The sequence below is a fragment of the Tamandua tetradactyla genome, chromosome 7 (genome assembly GCF_023851605.1).
Source record: "Tamandua tetradactyla isolate mTamTet1 chromosome 7, mTamTet1.pri, whole genome shotgun sequence".
Taxonomy (NCBI): domain Eukaryota; kingdom Metazoa; phylum Chordata; class Mammalia; order Pilosa; family Myrmecophagidae; genus Tamandua; species Tamandua tetradactyla.
The window spans coordinates 114,631,188-114,650,706 of record NC_135333.1 but is presented as its reverse complement, the minus strand read 5'-3'; the positions used below and the strand labels follow the sequence as shown (position 1 = coordinate 114,650,706).

Here is a 19,519-nt window from a genome sequence, read left to right as displayed (position 1 = left end):
GATATTTTTTGTTAATGGAAACATTTCTTAATTACAAGTAAGACCACATGTTGTTGTTGTTTTCTCCTTTTTTAAATTTCAAAGCATATCTCAATAATTAGTTGTAGAACAGATTTCAGAATTTGGTATGGGTTACAATTCCACAATTTTAGGTTTTTACTTCTAGCTGCTCTAGATACTGGGGACTAAAAGAAATATTAGTATAATGATTCAGCAATCATATGTGTTTGTTAAGCCTGACCTTCTCTGTATAACTTCACCATCACATTTGATCTTTCTCCCACTCTTTAGGGGTATTTGGGCTATGCCCATTCTAACATTTTCAAGTTGGAAAGGACTGTCGATAATATGGGATAGGGGGATGGAAATAGTTGATGTTTTGGAGAAGCCAGCCCCGCTGCATTTCAGGACTTACCTGGTCCAGGGACCCATGTGAAAGTTGTAGGTTTCTAGAAAGTTACCCTAATGCATGGAACCTTTGTAGAATCTTATATAGCGCCCTAGGTGTTCTTTAGGATTGGCAGGAATGGTTTTGGTTGGGGTTTGGTAACTTATGATAGATAGCAGTGTCTAACTGAAGCATGCAAAGAGCGACCTCCAGTGTAGCCTCTCAACTCTATTTGAACTCTGTCAGCCACTGATACCTTATTTGTTACACTTCTTTTTCCCCTTTTAGTCAGGATGACACTGTTGATCCCATGATGAGTATGGCTTCTTTTTAAGATAAAATTCATAACGTTTTCTTCCCTGCATCCCACAAAGTCCCCACATCTGTAGCTCAGAAAGCCCAGTCTTAATCCTGGCCCCTGCCCTTTATAGCTCTGTCATTCTGACCCAAAGCATTGAACTTCTCAGAAGTTCTCATTTCATAAATCAAAACAATTCTATGTTCCCACCTGACTGCACAGGTCATAGAATATTGTGTAGGTCAAATAAAATACCAGAGGTAAAAGTGGGTCATAAGAAAAAAATGTACCATAAATACAATGCTTTATTATTAGCTTAAGTCCTCCCAAGGACACTATACTCGTGCTAGCCAAATACAGTAGCCACAGCCATGTGTGGCTACTGAGCACATAAAATGTGGCTCGTGTGACTGAGGAACTAAATTAAAAATTAAAAAAAAAATTTTTAATTTAATTTAAATAGCAAAATGTATTAGGCAGTGCAAAAAACTAGAACCAGGTAGACTAAGTCCTGATCAGACTACCTGATGGTCTGAATAAAGGGAGCTTTGCCCTGGGACAAAGTAAGTCTTTGATTTAGAAAAGAAACAAACCTCATATAAAGATGTGTTGTATAGTCAAGGTATGATACTATGAGTTACATGAGATACAGTGATAAATAAGATATGTCCCTGCACTTCTGTGACTAGAGACCCTGGCTAAATCTAGGTATTTGTGGGAAGCAAAGTATTAGCAACTTTACCTTGATGAATTAAGTTAACTTCTCCAGTGGCAAGGAAAGGGTTTGTTTTCGGGACATGTTAAAGGTAATGATATTATAAATTTAGAATTATTCTAAATGTTTCCCTGAGTATTAAAATAAATTATCTGAGTTCTAGTTAAATATATATACATACATATATATATATATATATATGGGAAAAAAGAAAAGAAAAGACGTGTTGTGTTGTATACCAGTGATGCTCATTGTCCCCCAGGAGTGTGAGGCATGGCTGCTCACCTGTGCAGGACTCGAGCAAGAATAGAACCTGTTGCAAGTCAGACTGACAAAGGTCTATGTCACTGCGTGCCAGCTCTAGCTCTGCCTTCAGCACCAGGAACAGGGCACACCTTATTGGGAGAGGAGATGAGAACCAGTCAGTGGAATCCTTTTAATTTCCTCTGGAAATTATTCCTCTTTGCCCCCTTTTCAAACAGTCATATCACACTCTTTCCAGGCTTTACAAAGCCTTCACTCTCTAAGAATGACTTAAAGACCCCCTGGGGACAGCCCTCTGTCCTTCCTTCTCATTCCACTTCACCCTTATGTATTAGGGCAGGGTTTTCCAAGCTATATTCCTTCATTTTAAAAAGGATCCTTTGAGCAAATAAATTTAGGCAAATATTGCATACTACTAGATTTCCCTTTTGGAGATGCATAATGCCTATTAACTATCAAAAGACATGAGAAATTCTGCAAAAAATTACAAAACAAAACACATCTAACCTTGGTTAACCCAGCCTTTCCCACTTATTTAGCCAAGGAATGTATTCTTCCACCAATCCCTCTAAACAGATCATGTTAGTTGTGGAATAGTTTGGGAACACATGGTTAAGGATATGTGACACGCAGGTTCCAGAATTGGCATCTCTCTGGCCTCTACTCACTGGTGCGGTATTTGTAACTTCATTGTCAGTTTCAGGGCCTCCAAGCAAAAGGCCTTGGCTTCGCTCACACTTCCCAGGCGGCCCAAGCGGGAGACCAACTTCTCTGAGCAGCTTAGAACCTCTGTAAGAACCTGCCATTTTTGTACCAAATTTTCACCTGTAGTAAAGGAGAGAGAACAGACCATCATCGCTTAGATACAGCTTAGATCCTCTGAACACAAAACTGCCAACCCCACCCCTCATCTTCCCATTCCTGCAGGGTGCTGCTCTCCTGACAGACTCACCATAATCTGGAAACGGTGTCTCCACAGCTGCTTTTTGAACCGAGAGCACATCACTGCCCATTAGCAGGAGGATGCTTCGGAGGAGCTTATGGGACTCTATGAGTGCGATCTCAGGTGTCTGCCAGCCTGGGGTAGGTGGGGTAGAAGAAAGAAGGGGGATGATTGGCCTGAACTTCCTCAGCTCCTGGGAATGAGCAGATAGTTCAGGAGCCTATCTGGTGCAGGAAAGAAAGGGTTGGAAAAGGAAAAGCATCTACCACCTCCAACTACTAGGACAGCAAATTCAAAGCATACTGCCACCCTTCTCCTCGTGCACCTAAGGCAGACAGAGCCAGTCAGTCGCAGAATTCACCCCCTCTTAGCTCACAGGGTGGGTCTCAGAATCCTTTTCAGTATAGTATTGCAGGCAGTCACTAGTCAACTGTTTGTCCTTCCAGGCCTACTCTGTGCAGATGGTGAGTAGGCTTGTCTACAAAGATGCAGAGCGGGGAGGGGGTGAGGACTGAGAAGAGCTGACAGCAGATACACCAAACACGTTATTCAAGAAGGGCCATCCACCCGATTCTTTTACCTTGGGTACAGAGCTGCTCCCACAAGGATACAGGGAGGCTGTTCAATGAGAGGCTAAGGCAGACTGCCAATAGCTGCAGGGCCTGGACACGCAGCAAGTACCAAGCCTTGGATGCCTTTTGGAGGGCAGGATCCCGAAGCACAGACAGCAAGAGAGAGACACCCTCAGGTACCTGGGAGCAGAGAGAGCCAGAGGAGAGCAAATCATGAAGTGAGATAAGCATTTCAGAACTTGAGATGCCCTTAGAGATTATATGGCCCATTACCTTGGCACATCACACAGATCAGGTTGTATGTGAGAAAACTCAAGTCTTTGGATACTGTAGGACTCCCCAGTGCCTTCCCACAATAACCACTGTCCCAGTTTCTAGTAACAGGACAGGCTGCCCCCTCCCCACTAAGGAAACTAGAAAAAGATAAAAATAAATACAGTTTTTACTAGAGGAGAACTGCTCAACAGTTGGAAAGGGCAAGGCTAGGGAATACTACTGTTTCTGGGAGCAGGAACATTCTTCCTTGCTCTAAAGGAATCTCAGAAGCTTGAAAAATACCCAGAGCAATCCTGAGATCTTTCCAACATGCAGGACCCTCAGAGATGAAGAATGTGAGAAATACCTTTTGGTGAGCACAGTAGAGTTGGCCTCGTAGTAGATCACAGGTCAGAGTAAGGAGCAGGTGCATGTCAGTGGTACTATCAAGAAACTTCAGGCTTGATTCTGCCTCTCTGAGGTATACCTATGGAAGCAATCCAATGCTGAACATGTCCAATGAAATATTATGTTATTTAAAATATTATAACCTGCATACGAATTATTCATTCACTCATGCAAAGGTTCATTTAACACTTTCGGGTTAACCACTATTCTAGAAAGACAAAGCTGGATAAAGAGGAATCAAGGCCAACTTTCTAACAGCTTGCAATGTAGCTGAGGTGCAGACATGGGTAATCACGATACTATGCCATATATGGTATCCAGTGGTATGGGGGCACAGATAAAGTGATTGATTCATCCTTGAAAAGGAGGATATGTAAAATGCTTTCTGAGGAAGGGGAAATTCAGCAAAACTGAATGAACAAAATAAGAAGAAAGGTTTCATTTAGGGAGGAGGGACTAAAAAAGAATAAAGACAGGGAGGCATGTACAGGGAATATACAGTAACTGGGACAGATGTGGCATAAGGTTCATGTTAGAAGTTCTAAGAAAAAATGAGTGACCAGAAAATAAAAGGTATGTAAAATACAAGGTAAAGAATCTTTACAGTATCCTTTAAGCAACAGAAGAGCTGCTGAAATCTTTTCACCAGGAAAGAGAGAAAATCAGATCTGTGCCTAAAAAGATCATTCTACCATACCAAACTCTGAAATCTGCTCTACAACTAACTGCTGTGATGTTTTGAAATTTACTGCTTTTCGTGTGTATATGTTATTTTTCACAAAAAAAAAAGAAAAAAAAATTTCTTCTAGCCTCCAGTGTTTTGGAGCAGCTAGTAGGAAAAATCTGAAATAGTGGAATGGCAACCCATAACAAACTCTAAAATCTGTTCTGTAACTACTTGTTGAAGTGTACTTTGAAAATTATTGTTTTTTCTTTCTTTACTTTGTACATATATTATATTGAACAATAAAAAAACATTTAAAAAATAAAAAAAAAATCATTCTAGCATTAGTTAGATGAAGTGGACAACTGGGACAGAATAGTCTCTTTAACAAATGGTGCTGAGAGAACTGGATATCCATATCCAAAAGAATGAAAGAGGAACCACATCTCACACCATATACAAAAATTAAATGGAAATGGATCAAAGACCTAAACATTAGAGCTAGGACCATAAAACTCCTAGAAGAAAACGCAGGGAAACATCTTCAAGATCTTGTCATAGGAGATAGTCTCTTAGACCTAACACCCAAAGCATAAGCAATGAAAGAAGAAATAGATATATGGAAATATCATCAAACCCAAATACTTTCGTGCTTCAAAGGACTTTGTCAAAGAAGTAAAAAGGCAACTTACTCAATGGGAGAAAATATTTGGAAACCACATAACTGATAAGGGTTTCATATCCAGAATATATACAGAGATCCCACAACTCAACAATAAAAAGACAAACAACCCAATTTAAAAATGGAAAACTCACTGTGGAGGACCATTTGGTGCTTCCTTAGGAAGCTAAGTATTGAGTTGCCTTATGATCCAGCAATCCCGCTACTCGCGAATATCTGGAAGCAGGGTCTCATTTGCACAGACATTTGCACACCAATGTCCATAGTGGCATTATTCATACTGGAAGCAGGGTCTCATTTGCACACCACTGTTCACAGTGACATTATTCACAATTTCCAAAAGATGGAAACAACCCAGGTGTCCACCAACAGATGAATGGATAAATAAAATGTAGTATAGACACATTATGGAATATTATTCAGCAGTAAGAAGGAATGAAGTCCTGAAGCATGCAACAATATGGATGAAGCTTGAGGATGTTATGTTAAGTGAAATTAGTCAGACATAAAGGACAAATATTTTATGATCTCACTGATATGAACTAATTATAATATGTAAAATACAGACTATAATCTCACACACTATACAAAAATTAACTCAAAATGGATCAAAGACCTAAACATTAGATCTAAGACCATAAAACTGTTAGAAGAAAATGTAGGGAAATATCTTACAAATCTTATAACAGGAGGTGGTTTCCTAGACCCAAAGCATGAGCATTGAAGAAAGAAAGAAAGAAATGGGAATTCCTCAAAATTAAACACTTTTGTGCATCAAAGAACTTCGTCAAGAAATTAAAAAGACAGCCTACACAGTGGGAGACAATATTTGGAAACAATATATCAGATAACGGTTTAGTATCCAGAATTTATAAAGAGATTGTTCAACAAAACAACAAAAAGACAGCCAACCCAATTACAAAATGGGCAAAAGATTTGAACAGAAACTTCTCAGAAGAGGACATACAAATGGCCAAAAGGCACATGAAAAGATGCTCAACTTCCCAGGCTATTAGGCAAGATCGCACAATGAGATCGCACCCACCAGAATGGCTAATATCAAAAAACAGAAACCGACAAGTGCTAGAGAGGATGTGGAGAAAGAGGCACACTTATCCACTGTTGGTGGGAATGTCAAATGGTACAACCGTTGTGGAAGGCAGTTTGGCGGGTCCTCAGGGAGCTAAGTATAGAATTGCCATATGACCTGGCAATACCATTGCTAGGTGGCTACTCAGAGGACACGAGGGCAAAGACACAGAAGGGCATTCACACATCAATGTTTATAGCAGCATTATTTTCAATTGTGAAGAGATGGAAACAGCCAAAATGTCCATCAACAAACGAGTGGCTAAACAAGCTGTGGTATATACATACAATGGAATATTATGCAGCTGTAAGACAGAATAAAGTGATGAAGTATGTAACAACATGGATGGACCTTAAGGACATTATGCTGAGTGAGATTAGCCAGAAACAAAAGGAAAAATACTGTATGGTCTCACTGATATGAACTGACATTAATGAATGAACTTGGAGAATTTCATTGGTAACAGAGACAAACAGGAGATAGAAATAGGGTAAATATTGGGTAACTGGAACTGAAGGGATACAGATTGTGCAACGGGACTGATTGTAAAAATTCAGAAATGGATAGCACAATACTACCTAACTGTAATACAGCAATGTTAGAACACTGAATGAAGATGAATGTGAGAATGATAGAGGGAGGAGGCCTGGGGGCACAAATGAAATCAGAAGGAAAGATAGACGATAAAGACTGAGATAGTATAATCTGGGAATGCCTATAGTGTATAATGATAGTCACTAAATGTACAAATTTAAAAATGTTTTTGCATGAGGAAGAACAAAGGAATGTCAATATTGCATGGTGTTGAAAATAGATGGTAATTAATATTTTTAAATTTTACCTTATGTGTGAGACTAAAGCAAAAAAATGTTTATTTGGTACAAAATTTATACTTTGACTAGTGCAGTTTCTAATATAACTTATGTGGACAGCTTAATTGAACACCATAAGTAAATGGAACTTTGGTAGGACATGAGATTTTGTTGGCTTGTCCAGAGTGATGTCCCGATAAATCTCAGAGTGTTTTGAACAGTGAATAAAAAAGTATTTGCAAAGTCGCCTTGGGGGAATGGTGAGAAAGGGGGACAATTCAACTTCCCCAAGTGGAGAATTCTTGATAGTCTCATAAGCAGTGGGGACAACCAAAGCAATAGGCTGAGCCCCCAATCTTGGGGTTTGTTCATATGAAACTTAACCCCACAAATGACAGGTCAAGCCTACTTAAAATTAGGCCTAAGAGTCACCCTCAAGAGAATCTCTTTTGTTGCTCAGATGAGGCCTCTCTTTCCAGCCAACACAACAAGCAAACTCACCACCCTCCCCTTCCCTACATGGGACATGACTCCCAGGGGTGTTGACCTTCCTGGCAACGTGGGACAGAAATCCTAGAATGAGCTGGGACTCAGCCTCAAGGGATTGAGAAAACCTTCTCGACCAAAAGGGGGGAGAGTCAAATGAGACAATACGAAGTGTCAATGGCTGAGAGATTTCAAACAGAGTCGAGAAGTTATCCTGGACGTTATTCTTACACATTAAACCGGTATCACCTTTTTAGTTAAGGTGTAATGGAGAGGTTGTAGGGAACTGCCTGAAAATGTAGAGCTGTGTTCCAGTAGCCATGTTTCTTGAAGATGATTGTATGATATATCTTTCATAATGTGATTGTGAAAACCTTGTGTCTGATGCTCCTTTTATCTACCTTATTGACAGAAGAGTAAAACATATGGATTAAAAATAAATAATAGGGGGAACAAATGTTAAAATAAATTTAGTAGATTGAAATGCTAGTGATCAATTAAAGGGAGGGGTAAGGGGTATGGTATGTATGAATTTTTTTCTATTTTCTTTTTATTTCTTTTTCTGAATTGATACAAATGTTCTAAGAAATGATCATGATGATGACTATACAACTATGTGATAATATTGTGAATAACTGATTATATATGTAGAATGGAATGATCATATGGTAAGAATGTTTGTTTGTTGTAATGTTTTAAAAAATTAATAAAAAATAGAATATAGGTTACTAGGTATAGAATAAGGCTACAGAATGGGGAGCAGTTGCTTAATATGTGCAGAATATTTAACTAGGTTGAACTTACACATTTGGAAAGACAGAGGTGACAGCAGTAGCATGTTATTATGAGAATAATTAACAGTGCTGAATGGTGTATGAGTGAGGTAGAATTGGAAAGTCTGGACTCTGGTATGTCACCAGAAGAAAAGTTGGAGGTTAAAACACAGTGAATCTTATGGTGGACAATGTCTGTGATTAACTGTACAAATATAAAAAAGTTCTTTCATGAACTAGAGCAGATGTATAACACTATTATAAGGAGTTAATAGAGGCATATATGGGGAAAAATGTACCTATTGCAAACTATGGACTATAGTTAATAGTAATATGTTAATACTCTTGTATCAGCAGTAAAAATGTACCACACCAATAGAAAGAGAAAGAAGCCTCCTCTTCCTACAGAGAAAGAAACTGGAGGGTCACTAATATGGGGGTGATAAGGAGTATGGGAGATTAGGGTTTTCTTTTTTCTTTTAATTTTTTTTCTGGAGTAATGAAAAATGTTTTAAATTTGATCATGGGGCTGTATGCACAACCATGTCATGATACTGTGAAACAGTGATAATATACTTTGGATGGCTTCTATGCTTTGTGAATATATCTCAATAAAACTGCATTAAAAAATTAAAAATGAGCAAAAGACTTGAATAGACACTTTTCCAAAGAGGAAATACAAATCACTAAAAAGCACGTGAAAAGCTGGTCATCACTAGCTATTAGGGAAATGCAAATTAAAACCACAAAATGATATAATTTCACATCTACTAGACTGGCCATCAGAAAAACAGAAAACTCGAGTGCTGAAGAGGATATGGAGAAACAGGAGCACTTATTTACTACTGGTGGAAATGTAGAATGGTACAGGAGCTTTAGATGGCAGTTTGGTGGTTCCTCAGGAAGCTAAGTATAGAATTGCCAAATAATGTAACAGTCCTGTTACTAGGAATATACTCAGAAGAAGTAAAAACAGGGATGTGAACAGACATTTACACACTGATGTTCACAGCAGCATTACTCACTGATGAGTAATAAACTAATTGTGGTATATACATATGATGGAATATTATGCAACTGTAAGAAAGAATGAAGTCCTGATATGACAATGTAGATGAACCTTGAGGCCATAATGAGCGAAATAAGCCAGATACAAAAGGACAAATATTGAATGGTCTCATGAATATGAACTAAGTATAATGAGCAACTCTCTGGGAATTATAGGTTATCAGGAAATAGAAAGAGGGTAAGGGATGGGCAGACGATGCTTAAGGTGTACAAAATTTTTAATAAGGTTGATTGTAACTATTTGGAAATAGATATAGGTGATGGTAAAAATATTGTAAGTGTAACTAACAGTGCTGAGTGTGAGTATGGTTGAAAGTAGAAGGTTAGGGTCATGTATGTCACTAGAAGGAAAGCTTGAGGATAAAACATAGGACTATAGAACATAGTGAAACCTGTGGTGGATGATTACTATGGTTGATTCTACAAATATAAGAAAGTTCTTATATGAACTAGAACAAAATGTATGTCACTATTACAAGGCATTAGTAATAGGGTGGTATATGGGGAAAAATACAAACTAAGCACTATAGTTAACAGTAACACTGCAATATTCTTTCATCCAGTATAACAAAGGTACTATACCAAAGCTAAGTGTCCATAATAGGGAGCATAAGGGACATGGGATTTTTTTTCCCCTGGGGCAATGAGAATGTTCTCAAATTGACTGTGGTAGTGAATGCATAACTCTGTGATAATACCAAAAGCCAATGACTATAACATTGGATGCATCGTATGGTGTGTGGCTAAAACTGTTGGGAAAAAAAAAGATGAAGTGGAAAAGAGAGAAACTGGAGGGCAGGAGACCAGTTTGGAAAACACTGTAGTAGTTCTAAGTGAGTGATGAAGTATCAACTACAGCAACAGAAGTGGTTGGGAAATACAGGACCTGTGACATATTCCTGGAGCTGTGACTGACTTTGCATGAGAAAGATAAAGAAGCCTCCACTTCCTACAGCTGCCTTCCAATCACTCTACACTTTAAAATACTCCAATCACGTATTGGAAGAAGGCAGAGAAGCTGCCCCTCCAGTATCCTATCTTCTCAGACACACAAAAAATAAGCCTCTAAGGCCAGTTCTCCCCCATCAGCTCCCAGGATAGGCTAGCTGGGCACTTACCTGGGCATAGCTGGGACAGCCGAGTGTTAGAAGTAGCCGGGTAATGTGGCAGGAAGAGCCAACTGCCTTTGCATGATCTTCCAGTCTCTTATAGACAATCCGTAGAAGCAAGAAGACCTCCAGTGCCTGCAGGGGCTGGTCAACCCAGAGAAGCAAGTTTACCCGACTCCTGCTCATGCTTCTATTTCTCCCCTCTCCTCCCTAGTTCTCTGGGATTGTGTTTTGACCTTAGGGCGTAGACAGAATGTGGCTATACAGACACAAAAATCATCTACCATCCTCAAGGAGCCCAAGACCAAAGCAGCAAGGGAACCTGCAGACCATCCTGCCTTCTTCTGTTTCAAAACCTAGATGTCAATCATTATCAATAGCCAGGATTTACTGAGTGCTTACTCCATGCCAAGTGCGCCAAGGCTTATATGCATCAACTCATTGAATCCTTACAGAAACTTTAGGCCCACTTTTATAGATACAAACACTAAAACTCACATAGTGCTTGTCCAACTTCACAGAACAGACCTGTGCTAGAGCCAAATCTCAAATCTACAGCTGAGGCAGCTTAATAGGCTCCCCATGTTAGAAATAAGGCCTAGTGGCCCTCTGTGTGCAATGTCGTTTTTCAGAGGTCCTAATGTGAGGTCCAGGGAAGAGCTTCAGTGTTTGAACCCCCCTGAAAACTACATGTAAAAATATAAAATTGTACATTTAGATACCTATTTATTTTCCTGAGTAACTGGCCTCAAATTATCTAATAATGAATAATAATTATGGGCAATATTTGAGTACTCCATTTATGCAAAACATCTTCCACGCATTATCTCATCAAATGCTAACAACAACCCTATGAGGTAGGTATTATTATTCCCATTTTAGAGACAAGAATACCTGGACTTAGAACGTTAAGTAACTTGCCTAAGGTCAGATACTAAATGATGAGAGCCTGGACTGGAACTCAGGTAGACTGACTACAGACTTTTCTTAATTGCTGAATTTACTGGCTCCTCAGCAGGTTCACAGACCAAATGAGGTGAAGGAGCTCAGTTTCTGGTCTGGCCTTTGTTGGCACCTAATGTCCTGCCCCATTACCTTTGCCACCAACTGATAGAGGGCTGCTAGGATCTGCAGCGAGGCCGCTGTCTGCTGGAGACACCGCACAGCTGGGGCCTGCCCCTTTGTAAGTACTTCCTTCCACAGGGCCAGGGCTTGGTCCAGACATTTGGACTGAGCTGTAAGTGAGAAAAGACAGCCTCTTCCTCAGCATGGGCCATTCCAGCTTTCTCCATAACATCCTCTGCCCTTTCTCCCTTACTCCAACAAGGCCCTAGTCTGCTCTTAGGAAGCCGTGGCAGGGACCCCATTCCACCAGACTTCATCCTCACGGCCCTCACCAGCATCTGCAGCCAGGTTGAAGGCAATGTTACTATACAGGAAACGATCTTCCTGGAGCTTATCTTCATAGTTCAGGTCGTTAACTTCAAATTCTTCCAGGTTATTAGGGGCCTGGGCTCTCTGGTCCCGCTCAATACCCTAGATGGGAAAAAGGACAGGGTAAGAAACAGGGCTGGTATCAGCTCACTGGGAACTCAAATAAACAATCCTACATCCAGTTCTGCTGAGCCCCATAGCAGCTACACTCACTTCTTGCATTTTGGCCTCCAGGGTACAGATGTAGAGCCATAACAGGGCCTGCGCTTTGTCATCCTGAAGCCGATCCTCATCCTGAGCCTGAGGCCTCACAGATTCCAGAAGCTGCAGGGCTTCCCGGATAGCGTCCAGGGCAGAGCTGTGGGAAGAGGACGTACTTCAGCTGGTGCCCACTACAAATACCTGCCTCATCCTTTGAATCAGCTCCCATAAACACAAACTGAAGAGGGTTCTCAGGGATGTAGAGAGGGGAAACAGGCTATAGAAAGGGGAAGAAGATCTAGGGCAAGGAGCAAGAGTGCCTCCCCAGCTATTCCTCCTACCAATCAGTCTGCTGGGCAAAGTCGTGGTAGCAGAGGACCTGAGCCAGTTCCACCAGGTGTGTGGCTCGGGCCCATGCCCCGGCAGCTGTGTCCTCGGGGTTCAACTCCAGCAGGTCACAGATGACGTTGAACCGTTCATGCCCAGTGTCAGCCCGCACTGCTTTGTAAGCCTGCAGTTCCTCCCTGAGCAGAAGGGTCAGGGTCTCCAGGTCCCAGCCATTCAGGCTGTCTCGCAGAGTCCTGAGAAAGGGGAGGCTCAGCACCAGGGTGAAGCCCATGAAGCACCCAGTCTCTGTCCCCAGCCTTGGCTTGCTGAGAGCTCAATAAGTTTCCAGCCATGGCTTTAGAAGTCTAAATCAGACCACACTGTTCCTCTGTTCAATACACTGCATTGGGCTGCCATGAGGAATGTATCCAAACTCCTTCCCTATCAAGCCCTTTGTGACCCAGCCTCTACCTACCTTGACAACCTCATTCCATACCACTCTTCACCTTCCACCCCATTTCACCTGTGTCCCTCGGTCCCTGCCAGCTCTCTCAAATACATGAAGTTTCTTCCCTTTATATTCACTAGTCCCTCTCTACCTGCAATTTCCTTCCCTGAGATATTAAAATGCTGGATTCCTCCACACGTCACATTATACTTCTTCAAAAAGGGCTTTCCTAAATAATCCATCTAAATGGGCTCCCTTTTAGCAAATCACCCTGTTTAATTGTCTTCACAAAACATATATGGAGGGCGGGCCACAATGGCTCAGCAGGCAGAATTCTCGCCTGCCAAGCTGGAGACCCGGATTTGATTCCTGGTGCCTGCCCATGCAAAAATAAACAAACAAACAAACAACATATATGGAACGGACTTATTTCTTATGTCTTCCAAGTAAACTATAAACTCCATGAAAAGTAAGAGCATTGCCTGATTCACACTATACACCCAATACCTAGCACAGTAGCTGATATATAGTAGGTGGATGAATAACTGGTGGATGAAGCAATCACTGCCTTTTGAATAACTGGTGGATGAAGCAATCAGTGCCTTTTACAGACAGAAGGTTGGAAGGACATGACCACGAGAACAAAAACCAGGTTTTTGTTCCCCACCTCCCCACCAACTCACTTCAGCTGTAGCTCCTTGTCTCCGGCCCTGGCCGCATCCATCTTGACCCGAACCCAGAAGCTGACTGGCTCAGCCATGTATTCAGGCCCACAAGGCTGCAGAGCTGCTAGCCACAAAGTCACCATCTTGCAGCCCTGGGCCTGCTGACCTAGTTTCTTCAAACTCTCCACATGCAGTCGGAAGCACCTGTGCAGCTGCCCAGAAAGAGAACAGATCTAGTTCAAGATAGGGACCAACAAGTACATATCCATGTGCAAGTTCATGCATGTGCATGTGCATGCACAGGCACACACATACATCCAGTTGGAGGGGGGCAATCTGGTCCTCCTGCAGGAGACACCTCACTAAGAATTAAATACCCTGAGTATTCTCAACCTCAGCGACTTCAATCCACCCCTCTCCCAAATTCCTCATTCATACCCCTGAAGATCTGTTCCTTCTCCCCACAATTCTTCTCTCAGCAAAAGGCACTACCCTCTCCTGAGTCAGAAATGCAGAGCCATCCTTGACTCTTCTTTCTCCCTCCCTCACAGACAGTCCTTACCAGGTTAATCCTTAACTTCTTATAACTATCCACGTCTTCCCATCCCCTGGATAGCTGCTTCAGTTCAGAAACCCACCTTATTCTGACTCGGCTACTATCACAGCCTGGTTACCCTGCTGCCTGTCTTGTCCCTTGCAATCAGTTCTCCACAGTAATGTCTGGGAAATCCGAAATGCCAATCTAATGTCTTGCCTCTAATTTACTCAAGATGAAACCCAAGGCCCTCTATAATCCATCCTGCCTACCAATCCAGTCAACCTATGATTTCAAGGTATTCTTGCTTACAAAAATATTTCTCACTCTGGTTTCCCAAAGGACCATCTGGGGAACTTTTCAAAACTCCAGATGCCTGGACTCTGATGTCATGGTTTTGGGGCAGGGATTGGTATTTTTTTTTAAGTCTACTCAGGTTATTCTAATGTGCAACCAGGTTGAAAACCACTGACTTAGGAAAAGGCTAAATATAAAGAGTCAACTTAAAGAAAAATATTAAGTAATTAACAGTGCAGGTGAAGTTTGGGAAACACTGCAACCAGTACTGGTGCCATCATGCTGTCCCTAACACCCTACTCCAAGGCCAGGGTTCTGGCCAGGCTTTTCAAGCTACTCAATGGGAATAGACCCCCATTCCCACCCCCATAACCTCCCTCCTGCCCTTTTCATTCCCTCATACCTTCTCAGGAGGCACCTGAGGATAGGTGCCTGGCTTCACCAAGCCCAGATGCTGACAGAGGGGATCAGAGATGGCACAGGCCTCGGCATAGAGCTTGTGACTATAGAAGCTGTAGGCCAAGTTACTGGTGTAAGAAGCTGCAGGAGAGAAAGGATAACTGCCTGTAAAAATGGATCTCACTGGCCTCTCCAGTCAGAGAGGAAGTACTAGGGAGGTTCAACCTGTGATCAGCTCAGCAGCTTCCAGACAAGAGAGGAACCCCTACCTCTAAAGAATGAGGAAAAGGTAGCCCTCCCCTTCCTACTCTGAGTCAGCCTATGCCCTCTACTCCGATAAGGCAACCCCATACCACGTGGTCCCTCTGTGCTTGCCTTTCATGGTCCAAGTTCTCAATCCTGCATATGGCCTTACCTTACCTCATAGGTCAGACTCTACGTTCATCTTGCTCCAGGGGTCAGCATTTTAGAGGAAATACTTTGGCCTGTCCTTACCTCCTTCTCCCTTCTCATTCCACTGAAACCACACAGACCTCCTTGCAATTCCTTGAACATAGCAGACACACGCCTGCCCTGGGACCTTGGCACTGGATATTTCCTCTGCCAGGGATGCTCTGATACCTCTGCCATGGTACTGACATGGCTAACTCCCTCAGGTCCTCTGAGACCTTGCTCACATCACCATCTCAGTAAGGCCTATCCTGACCACCCTACTTAAAATGGTAACCTATCTCCTTCCCCCACCCTGAACTCCTAATCTTCTTTCTTATTCTGCTTTTTCTTTCTTTCCATATTTCTTATCACATTCTAAAATGTTAATAATTCACTTATGTATGATGTCTGTTGTTTAGTCTTTTTCTCCCCCATCTGGAATTTGGCTACACAAGGGCTGGAATTTTTATTTTCTTCACTCTCTGACACATCCCAAGTATTCATAGTAGTGCTTGACACATAGTAGGTACTCAAAAAATACTTGATTGAATGAAACTTCCCTAAATTCCAAAAACTCATTTATGTAGCTTCTCAACATATACAGGTGAAGGAAAATAGTCAGTTTACAATCTTCTGTGGATTGACTCCTGATATTTTTACCTCTGTGGCTTGGTTCAACCACTAAGAAAGTGAAGATTTCTCCAGAACCTTCCAGTGGCTGAATTCACTAGGATCATGATTTAAATGGAAGGGTCATGCTTTTTTGTAAAACAGGGGAGAAAATTTATTAAAAATACAAATATAGGCAAAACTAATATGTGCTGCTAGGACAGCAGTTACTGTTGGGGGAGGAGTAACTGAAAGGGGATACAGAGAGGTTTTCTGGTGTTCAAGTTATGCTCTGTTATGTGATCTAGATGTTGGTTATAGGTATGTTTAGTTTGTGAAAAACCACCAAGTTATAAATGTATAATCTATGCACTTTTCCATAAATATATTTCAATAAAAATTAAAAAATGGGGAACAAGTATATTTGGTTTATGTATATATAGAGAATATTTCCAAGAGGTTACATAAGAAATTCATCATGGATATTGTGAATTACTGATTATGTATGTTGTTTTATTTTGTTTCTTTATTTTTTTAATTAATAAATAAATTTTTAAAAAGAAGAAATTCATCATGTTAATTGCCTCTGGAGAACCTGGGTGGCCAAGGAGAGAGACTTTTCCCCATATGTCCTTTTTATACAATTAGAATTTTGAACCATGGGAATGATTTACCCGGTTTTAAAAATTTTGAGTTACAAATGTTCTTTAAAATTGAACTATAAAGAGGCCATAAAGTCACATTATCAGATACAGACATTTTCATGAAACAAACACCACACAGATTTCAGTCAATGAGAAAGAAATTAGTGTCTGCTGTTATAAGATAGCCTCATCACTTCTCTACTAATACTAAATATAGCATAACTGATACTTACAAACTCCTCTTCCACTGCCTCCTTAAACATTAAGGAGCCCCCACAATGATCAGACCTATCCAGCAAGTGCTATTTGCCTGCCTCCTGAGTGATGACGCCTCCCCAAAACCCCCGAATCCTGTAGCTGGGCCCCAAGGCACTAACCAGTCATCCCCAGGTATTCTGTCCACTCTGGGCCTGACAGGACCTCTGTGGCCTCCAGCATCCAGACAACAGTAGATCTGCAACTCTCCACTAGCTGGGCCAGGTCAGACAAATCAGCTTCCTAAAGGGATAGAAAGGGCTTGAGGGTAACAGGAGTTATGAAAGGTCCAGACCTCCATTCTACCCAGTCCCACCCCCTGCAAAGTGAAGCAACCCAAAAGCTCTACATGGGGCAGTTGAGCAGCTCCAGAACCCTGTAACCCTGTCCAGATTCCAATTCTCAGATGGTACCTGACAGCCTTGGGCAAACTCATAAACCACCACAGTGTAGAGGTGAAGTCCCTGAAATCGCATCTGAAGCAAAGACTGTTGCTGCTTGGATGTGTCCCCACAGATCTGAAGAAGGAAGAAGGAAGATGGTTTGAAGGACAAACATAAGAGTGAGCTCCAGGCTGAAGACTGGTCCAGAATCCTGGAGAGTTGACACAGTCCAAAGAAGAGAGAGGCAATGCCCTCCCATGATAGCCTAGGCTATTTGCTCAGTAACCAGGCAGGGTCCACAGAGCAACTAGCCAAGGAGAGAGCCAGGGCTTCCGGATCTGGCCAAAGAACTAGGCTGGTAGCGAATCTAAAGAACGACATTCCCACCCTACCTCTAGGCCCTTAACTCACACCATCTTGCAGCTGCTGGATGAGGGAGTAGTACCCGCCAAGAAAAGCAAAGAGGTCCAGAATAGCATCAGGTCCGCAGCATCTCTTGGTGCCTCGCTCCAGGCCTGAGAGGACAAACTGGCAGCTGTCACACAATGCACGCAGTGGGGGTGATGGTGCCTCCATACTGGTATTCAGGACAGCTGATGCCTTGACCAAAAGGTTGGCCACAGCCTGAGAATCTCCTTCCCCAATCTGCAACAGCTCGACCCCCAGCCGGCACAGCTGAAGGCTAGGGGCCAGAGCTGTGTTCTTTAGGTAACCATGGGCTTTTTCTACTGCTTTGGTGGCCTTGGCTTGGTGGCTACTCCAGCAGAGACGACGGCAGTGTTCCAGGGTGAGCTCCAAGAGACAGAGGGCCCTCGGAGGTGAAAGAGGATCCGGACAGCCCCCTCCCTCACCCACTAAAGCTCTGATCACATGGCTGGAGAGCTGGTCATCTAGGAAATCAGCATCTGCTTCACTCAGACTATGCCCACTGGTATCAAACAGTTGATGAGCAACTACGACTCGACAGGCTGTTGGAGAAGCAAAGTGGGGCACCTCGCAAGGGGTATTTTCATCCTCCAAGAGTACAAGGAAACTCAAGGCCTTCAGCCTAGCAGAGAATGCAGCTCGTCGCTCCACCAGGGTTTCTGCCCCCTTCCAAAGTAGAGAAAAGCTGCCCCGAGCCACAGCCTCATAGTCCTGGGGAGCAGCTTGGCGAGAGCACTGCACCAGGCAGACATGAAGGGGCTGGGCAAGGCGGAACGTGGCCTCTGGGCTGCCCTGGGTAGCAATATTCCGCAAAAAGATGAAGAGAATTCGTTCCAGGTAGAGAGGAGGCCGCTGCGGGGTGTACACCAAGTAGCCATCACAGGCCAGCTTGGCCAGCTCCAGAAGGATCCCCAGGTGCCCAGGGGAAGCCAGCTTGCCAGTGAGCTGCTGATTGCAAGCCCTCAAGATGGCATCACAGGCTTGTCTCCTCTCTGCATCAGATCGGCAGCTAGGGGGACCACCTGGAGGCTTGGTCAGGAACTCCTAGGAAGAGAGGAAGGTGTGAATCCAGCTATCTGGAGAAAGAAGCAGGTAAAGGAACTAGAAACAGGATTGCTCAGCAGAGGGTCCCCTACTTGTCTGCCTCTTTCTAAAAGACCCTAAACAATAAATCATGGACAAGTTTGCTTAGATCACAGCTCCAAGCAACCTCAGCTCTAAACTCCTCTCACCATCTTGGAGGCCACAGTCCTAGGCCCTCCTTTCCATTCCTCTGCAGAAAGCGCCCTCAACCCACCTCAGCTCGGAGAGCCAAGAGCATCCCGAGCCAGATAGCTCTCTCACCTTCAACTCAGGCAGCAACTCTTCAGCCTCCTTCTGACTGCTCAGCAGAGAACCAAAGTTGACTCCTTTGAAGTTCCTCATGGCGCCAGAGCTGGGGAAAAGGAAACGGATTAGAGAAGGGGCAGACGATTAGTAAGGAGCTAAATGGAGAATGGGAGAAAGGTTTAAAGGCCATGCCAAGAAGGGATAAATAATCCTATGCGGAAAAAATATCTGCCAGGACGCCGGGCACTCGCTGTAAACAACGCTTCCGCTTTTCTTTCCTTTCGGCTGATCCCAGCCCTCACTACCACAACGCTCCCCACAGCAGACTTCCTTAGCGCTTTGCAGCGCCCACCGGGACTTGCCGAGGTCTTCCGACCCTCGCCTTATCATAAAGGTGCTCCCGCCTCTCCTCTAAGTCAGCGTACTGGGGACCACACTCACCTCGGCGCGCACACACGCCTGTCGGCCCCAGAGGTCGACCTTCTTCGCAGGTCGGAAACTTACCAGCCGGACTGCACACTGCACAAGGACCCCAAAGTAACCTTCGCTTTTCCGCGCCAGCCCCTCCTTTCAAATATCGTCCGCGGCCAATCAGCGAGAGCTGCGTA

The 19,519-nt window shown here is 43.0% G+C and overlaps 1 protein-coding gene across 4 annotated transcripts in view; it reads right to left on the bottom strand.

Annotated features, from left to right (window-relative positions):
* ESPL1 (extra spindle pole bodies like 1, separase) overlaps positions 1–19,508 on the bottom strand; it is a 28,064-nt gene extending 8,556 nt beyond the window's left edge. For 2 of the 4 annotated variants that reach the window (XM_077110822.1, XM_077110825.1), the window contains exons 1-17: positions 19,353–19,470; positions 18,927–19,017; positions 17,568–18,626; positions 17,187–17,291; positions 16,896–17,016; positions 14,838–14,974; positions 13,621–13,814; positions 12,504–12,743; positions 12,175–12,319; positions 11,925–12,063; positions 11,623–11,762; positions 10,537–10,671; positions 3,803–3,922; positions 3,189–3,360; positions 2,618–2,743; positions 2,334–2,490; positions 1,687–1,796 (exon numbers count right to left, since the gene is read on the bottom strand). In XM_077110822.1, the coding sequence (XP_076966937.1) occupies positions 1,687–1,796; positions 2,334–2,490; positions 2,618–2,743; positions 3,189–3,360; positions 3,803–3,922; positions 10,537–10,671; positions 11,623–11,762; positions 11,925–12,063; positions 12,175–12,319; positions 12,504–12,743; positions 13,621–13,814; positions 14,838–14,974; positions 16,896–17,016; positions 17,187–17,291; positions 17,568–18,626; positions 18,927–19,007 (3,181 nt within the window). In that variant the 5' untranslated portion in view covers positions 19,008–19,017; positions 19,353–19,470. Of the gene's footprint in view, positions 1–1,686; positions 1,797–2,333; positions 2,491–2,617; positions 2,744–3,188; positions 3,361–3,802; positions 3,923–10,536; positions 10,672–11,622; positions 11,763–11,924; positions 12,064–12,174; positions 12,320–12,503; positions 12,744–13,620; positions 13,815–14,837; positions 14,975–16,895; positions 17,017–17,186; positions 17,292–17,567; positions 18,627–18,926; positions 19,018–19,352 lie in introns of those variants that run through there. The other 2 variants (XM_077110823.1, XM_077110826.1) reach the window with 2 other exon arrangements.
* Positions 19,509–19,519: the final 11 nt, after the last annotated feature.